Source organism: Bison bison, unplaced genomic scaffold (assembly GCF_000754665.1).
Source record: "Bison bison bison isolate TAMUID 2011002044 unplaced genomic scaffold, Bison_UMD1.0 scf7180017864107, whole genome shotgun sequence".
Classification (NCBI taxonomy): Eukaryota; Metazoa; Chordata; class Mammalia; order Artiodactyla; family Bovidae; genus Bison; species Bison bison.
The window spans coordinates 100519-107216 of NW_011494679.1; the positions used below are offsets into that span (position 1 = coordinate 100519).

Consider the following 6698-nt stretch of genomic DNA (forward strand, 5'->3'; position numbering starts at 1 on the left):
CCAACTCTTTGCCACCCTGTGGACTGTAGCCCACCTCCATCCATGGGATTCTCCAGGGAAGAGTACTGGAGTGGGTTGCCATTTCCTTCTCTAGGGGATCTTCCCAATCCAGGGATCAAACCCAGGTCTCCCACATTGTAGGCAGACGCTTTATTGTCTGAGCCACTAGGGAAGTCCAACTATTATTTAATAGTAGGTCCAAAATTATTTTCAAAACACATATTCTGTTTTTAAAGAAAAAAATTCTTAAAAACCAAATACTTTCTTTCAAGTTTTTATTTGAGCAATACATATATTATAAAAGATAACAGAAAAGTCAACACAAACAATAGAATAAAATTATATTATCACCATAATTATATGATTTATTTATATATTACTTTCGTTAATTGTCATTTAAAAAGTTCTAAGTATAGTCTACTTTTGTTGTTGCTGTTCAGTCACCAAGTTGTATCCAACTCTTTGCAACACCATGGACTGTAGCACACCAGGCCTCCCTGTCATTCACCATCTCCCAGAGTTTGCCCAATACATGTCTATTGAGTCGCTGATGCCATCCAACTATCTCATCCTCTGTTGCCCTCTTCTCCTTCTGCCTTTACCCCCAAATAATTAAAATACCCTTGCTGAAACATACAGTGGTTACAGAGACTAATCATTTCTTGACTTAATTAAGCCAAAGAAATAATTAAAATTGGTCAGTTGAAGGATATTAGGAACCAAGATATTCTTTTGGCCTTTGAAGGTATCTGTTCAGAGTTCAATAAAAACTGACAATGAGCATTTTCAAAATCAAATAATCTTATATATATTATATAATCACTTGCCTATATAGTCATTTATCTGTGGTTCATAGATTTTACCTTATGATAACATATCTCCATACATGGTACTGGGCACATAGCAAGTATATAATAAATACTTTTTAAACTGAAGTGAACTGACAAACACCAGTAATTATATCATTACTTACAACCTAGCACAGTACTGCTTTTTAGACTTTCAACGACACGTTGGGCTAGGACATTATATTTAAGTAATATAGAGCCTTGGAAGAAATAGTAGTGTCCTAAAAATGAAAAAAAAAAAAGAAATATTTTAATTCTCTGATTGCATTCTTAAAGAAAAAAAGATAACCTAGATTAAACAAGATCAAATTCAAGATTATGAAGTTGGATTTCTTGATTAGATATCCTGCCCTCAGATATCTACCTATTACTAGTCTTTTCACCATAAATATCTTTATTATCATTAATGAGAAGTTTGTTTGGTCTTTAAGACTGACTCTTAAAAATGTAAATGTTTTTGAAAATTCACACTCCAGGTGGAGAATTCAGAATGGAAGAGAGGAGAGTGAATTCAGGTAGGGTGCATAGAAGTATTGATGGGGAAAGTAAATAAAACATGGGGATAGGAATACAACCCAAAATATCTTGACCCAAAGATATCTTGCTTAGCCTGACCTTGCTGGAAGACATTCATAAACACAAATTCAAATAAATTCAAACTTCTTTCATCCCACCCTGAGACTCAGTCCATGAGAACCCATGAAGGGTGGAAGGGACTGAAAGGAAGTTAAAGAACTCAGGACATAAAAATGTGTAAAAGATTCCTGCTTGCCTTGACTGCTATCCGCTTGCTTACGTATACTGTGAAGCTTGACGTGATGGAAATCCTAGAGACTCAGACATATGAAAGTGGCAAGAATTATCTGCTCCCTGTCTGATAGACCACCCTAGTATAAATCTATCATTGATGCCACCTCACTCTTTCTTCTGGCCCACCTATTCTGAGCCAAAAAAATTGCAGATTTTCTCTCTGTGGCCTTTGGAGAACTGCAGAACTTTCTCTTCCAATTTGGAGCCCTTTTCTCTGATCTTGAAGACTCTATAATCCAGTATTTTAATAAGGGTTTTCCATTCTTTTCATGGTTTCCCAATCCACTTACTGTTGTAATAGAAGACTGCATCAATTTTGGGGCCAATTCCTGGGAAGTATGTAGTAATCAACTTGGGATAACCAGGGTCCAGGAATTGTCTCCTCTCGTCATACCTGAGCAAAGAAATAACCAGCAGAAACTACATCAAAATATGGATTTCATGACATTAAGCTTGATATTTGATGGTTATGAATCACAAAACCTGCCTTATTCTCTTCTGAAAGAGTTTAAACTGTACCCATAGGAAAACCAAGGACCTAAACCATTCACAGATTAGGACTCAAACCCTAGGCTTCTTGACTTCCAGTCAAGCACTCTCCCCGCTCTGCCAGAATGCTTCTGCCTGTGCTAGAGCCTGACTCTCTAACTTCCAGCTAGTGAAGACCTGGAACAACCTGCTGTCACTCACAGCATGGTTCCCTCGTTCTGTCTCCTTGGGGTCCAACATTTCCAGAAAGGAATCTGAAAATGCATACGCCCTGCAAACTGACTGCAAATACTAGGTCTCATACATCGACACCTCTCTTTTTCAATTCATTTCCACTGTGATTAGTAACATGACATTTTATTTAAAGTGCTCCTTTTAAAACATGTATTGTCATTTCCTATCATAAACCAACAGTACAGAGAAAAGAATTAGGTTGAAAACAACTGTTCCAGTGCTATATTATCTTGATCCCTCTTGTAGGAAAATCAAGGGCTGTTTAAAATTTAGATTAAAGGCTGTCTTCTGAAAAATCCCATTCCCTGAGTGTTTCACAAATCTTAGGGGTCAAATCATCAACCGTTAAAGCTCACCTCCAAAACTTGTTACCTACAAAGAAGTAGGTCTTATAGAAAAGTGGGTTAAAAACAGCTGCATCAATTTTTTTCACTGAGGAGGGGAAGCCCAAAGAATGTATGCTCTTGGGATAGTTTAACTGCGGTTTCAAATTGTTCATTAACCAGTACTTGTCATCTGTAAAGACAAAGAGAACGGGTAGATTGTAATCATACGGAAAGAGTAATAGAAATACTGACTCAGCACAAGAAACATCATTCTTATTTCATAGATTCAAAATATATTACTCCTGTTCTTAAACATGGTTTACCTTCTATAGCTCTGTATTTTTTTTCCAAAGTATTATCTTATATTTCATAAAATTTGCAATAAGCTTTACATATTACCTAAGTATATTTACCCTATTTGGGGCTATATTTCAGAGCCTCCATTAATAAAAATCTGGAGTGCCTTTTTAAAAGTTCTTTAAATGTACTACTATTTCCTTAATTTGTTCTCTTCCTTAGAAGTAGACTCAATAGCAAAACTAAACATTGGAATTACCTTTAAAAAGAAAAACATGACTTCTGTCTGCAATTTCATAAGCAGCTTGAATGTAAGATGGTAGGTTTGGACCTAAAGAAGAAATTAAACTAACGCTGGTTTTTGGACTCTCAGCAAGCTTCCACCAGAAGAACCTGACAAGAAACATTTAACACATTAAAAGATCTCTGTAGACCAAAGAACCATGAAGAGGGAAGGACCTGTGAAAGAACTTCATGTTTCTTTCCAGCAGCTTCACATTCTATTCTATGGGCATTTGTGTAGGAGAACCACACGCAGAGGATTTTAATCACCTCCAATACTAGCAATGATCTTAACAGGCAGACTGGCATATGGAAATACGTGGAGCTTGGAACCAAGGTATCCAGGTTCTAGTCTGAGCTCACAGCCCAGGCACCAGTTCTGTAACCTAAAGGAAGTCAACTCAACCTCAAGTATCTCAGTTCCATAAACTCAATAATGGGGAATATTTGTTCTATCTATCAAATACTAATTTTCTTCACTGCCCCACCCATCCAATATCTGGTTCAATATATGTTCTAAGACAAAAACCATACATCATCCTGGAATTCTCTTTTTTATAATCAAGAATCAAGTCTGGTACTCTGTCACAGCTTTAAGTCCAGATTTGACCATCTTAATTAAAATCTATCAGTATGATTAAAATAGTCTGACATCCTTGCTACCTGTTTTATCTGTCCCCAACCCAGATTCTTGCCACAGATCCATTTTTACAGCTCAGTTTTCTAGTTAAAACAAATATAATCACACTGCTCTCCTGCTTCAAGATCCTCAAGATCTCTCCATTGCCTTCAGAATCAAGTCCAAGTTCCAACTCACAGATTTTATCTACTTCGTTTGTAAATCATGTTTCACCATTCTCTCTCACACACAAAAAAATCTTAGGGATCAGCCTTTAATACTTGTTAGATGTGAAAATGATCTTACCAGTCTTTAAAGAAAAAAATTTTATCTCCCACAGTAGTAACAGCATCAAAACTCATATTGGGGTCACAAGCAGCTGGGTTTGTATTGTCAGGATTTGATGGAACTTGGTGTTTATCTGGACGTCCTGAAAGTACATTTCAAGAAGCATTAGAAGAAAAAAAAATGCCTTTTAGTTTTTAAGATGAAGAAACACTCTTTAAAACATTCAATGTTCTTGATGAAAAATACTTAAAAAGCAATTTATGTTTTCTATAACATTCACAGGAATACAACAAATATTTTTCCCCTTCCATGTGGTTGCAACATTGTAGAGAATAAAAATCTGATCACTCTGTTCTCCTGTTCTGGTTAGATTATTTGTCCATATACCTTCTTCAAAAGACAATGGTGTGCTGGATGGGAAGAACAGATTTCAGACCAGAAGACTCAGGCTTTGCCTCTGGCTCAGGCATTAACATGCTAGGTCCCCTTGTACTCATCCATAAATGAAGATAATATCTATGTTGCCTATACCTTACAGAATTTTCATGGGGTTCAAAGAGAAGATAAATCTTAATGTTTATCCAAATGCTGATAGTATGAGATTATTCATGAGTATCTTTATTTGGCAAAATGGTGAAGAAATTCAACTCACCATAGAGAGACTGAATGCCACGTATGTCATCAGTAGAGAGGCGAAATCTCCTGTAGTCAACATCTCTGTAGCTGGGAAACATTATGGCACGTGTATCGCTGGAATGGTCAAGACCCAAGGAATGGCCAATCTCATGAACAGCAACTAGGAACAAGTTTGGGCCTAAGAGAGAACCAGTGAAATCTATTGGCACCTACAGAACAATGACACAACATCTGACACCGTGAAAAGGGAAACTTTTAGAAATATCTCACTTTCCTCCTTCATGAGCAAGCTTTTTCAGCCTTGGCACTGTCGACATAGGACAGACTCCTCTTTGCTGTCAGGGTTGTCCTGTGCATTATGGATCTTTATAAGTCTCTAGTTTTACCGTTGAATTCAAGTAGCACACTCCCCTCTAGTTTTGACAACCAAAAAAATGTTTCCACATATTCTTTTTCTTTTCTTTTTATTGGGATATAAAGTGAAAGTGAAGTTGCTCGGTCATGTCCGACTCTTTGCGACCCCATGGACTGTAGCCCGCCAGGCTCCTCCATCCATGGGATTCTCCAGGCCAGAGTACTGGAGAGTGTTGCCATTTCCTCCTCCAGGGGATCTTCCCCACCCAGGGATCGAACCCAGGTCTCCCGCACTGCAGGCAGACTCTTTTCCATCTGAGCCACCAGGAAAATAGCCGCTTTAAAATATTGTGTTAGTTTCCGCAGTACAATGAAGTGAATCAGCTATATGCATACATACGTCCCCTCCCTCTGGGAGCTCCTTCCCATCCCCTCATCCCAGCCGTCTCGGTCACCACAGAGCACCAAGCTGAGCTGCCTCTTCTGTACAGCAGGCTCCCACTAGCTGTCTGCTTTACATGTGGTAGTGTATGCCTCTGGTTAAGGACCGCTGCACTCTCAAATGAAATATGTTCCATTGTCAAAACTTCTGGAATAACTCACAGCTGTGTTCATTGCTCCTAAATAATTCTCAACTCACATGACCTTGTTCTGCTTTTCTCTTAATCAGGCTTCAGTGGATATAGAAAAGTCTTTGGTAACCGTCCTTTACAAAGCTCAAATCTTAAATCCATATTAAGGTACGGTATTGTGAGTCACTGAGAAAAACACCACATTATGTCTAATACTTACACAACCAAAAGGAAGTCATTTTGTTCTCTATTTTCAGATGAGGATATAGTATCAGCAAGATTAAATGACAAATTAAGTGCCTGAGCCAAGATTCACATCCAAATTTCTTGGCTCTAAAAATTTCTTGGATGACCCTTTTCCTAAACATGATTCCCAATGAAATCAAAGAGACTATATTTACACTTTAGACATATTTACACTACCACATTATAGTTACAACTGTTATTTTTTTTTTTTCTGTATGTCCCAGAGGCTGTATCTTTGTAGGTAAGAGACAAGGGTGTGCCCTTTCTCTCAGATTTCCTAATTCTCAGAAGATTTGAAAATTCCTGATTTTTTAAAAAATCACATCCTGGGCCATAAAGCTAGCCTTGGTAAATTCAAAAAATAGAAATCATTCCAAGCATCTTTCCTGACCACAATGCAGTAAGATTAGATCTCAATTACAGGAGAAAAACTATTAAAAATTCCAACATACGGAGGCTGAACAACACGCTGCTGAATAACCAACAAATCACAGAAGAAATCCAAAAAAAGAAATACAAAAATTTGCATAGAAACGAATGAAAATGAAAATACAACAACCCAAAACCTGTGGGACATGGTAAAAGCAGTCCTAAGGGGAAAGTTCATAGCAATACAGGCACACCTCAAGAAACAAGAAAAAAGTCAAATAAATAACCTAACTCTACACCTAAAGCAACTAGAAAAGGAAGAAATGAA

General features: G+C 37.5%; 1 protein-coding gene across 1 annotated transcript in view; it reads right to left on the minus strand.

The window, feature by feature from the left end:
- Positions 1 to 258: 258 nt before the first annotated feature.
- MMP12 (matrix metallopeptidase 12 (macrophage elastase)) overlaps positions 259 to 6698 on the minus strand; it is an 11190-nt gene continuing 4750 nt past the window's right edge. The window contains exons 5-10 of the mRNA XM_010838869.1: positions 4846 to 5007; positions 4212 to 4335; positions 3264 to 3397; positions 2738 to 2897; positions 1949 to 2052; positions 259 to 1069 (exon numbers count right to left, since the gene is read on the minus strand). Coding sequence (XP_010837171.1) covers positions 966 to 1069; positions 1949 to 2052; positions 2738 to 2897; positions 3264 to 3397; positions 4212 to 4335; positions 4846 to 5007 — 788 coding nt within the window. The 3' untranslated portion in view covers positions 259 to 965. The remainder of the gene's footprint in view (positions 1070 to 1948; positions 2053 to 2737; positions 2898 to 3263; positions 3398 to 4211; positions 4336 to 4845; positions 5008 to 6698) is intronic.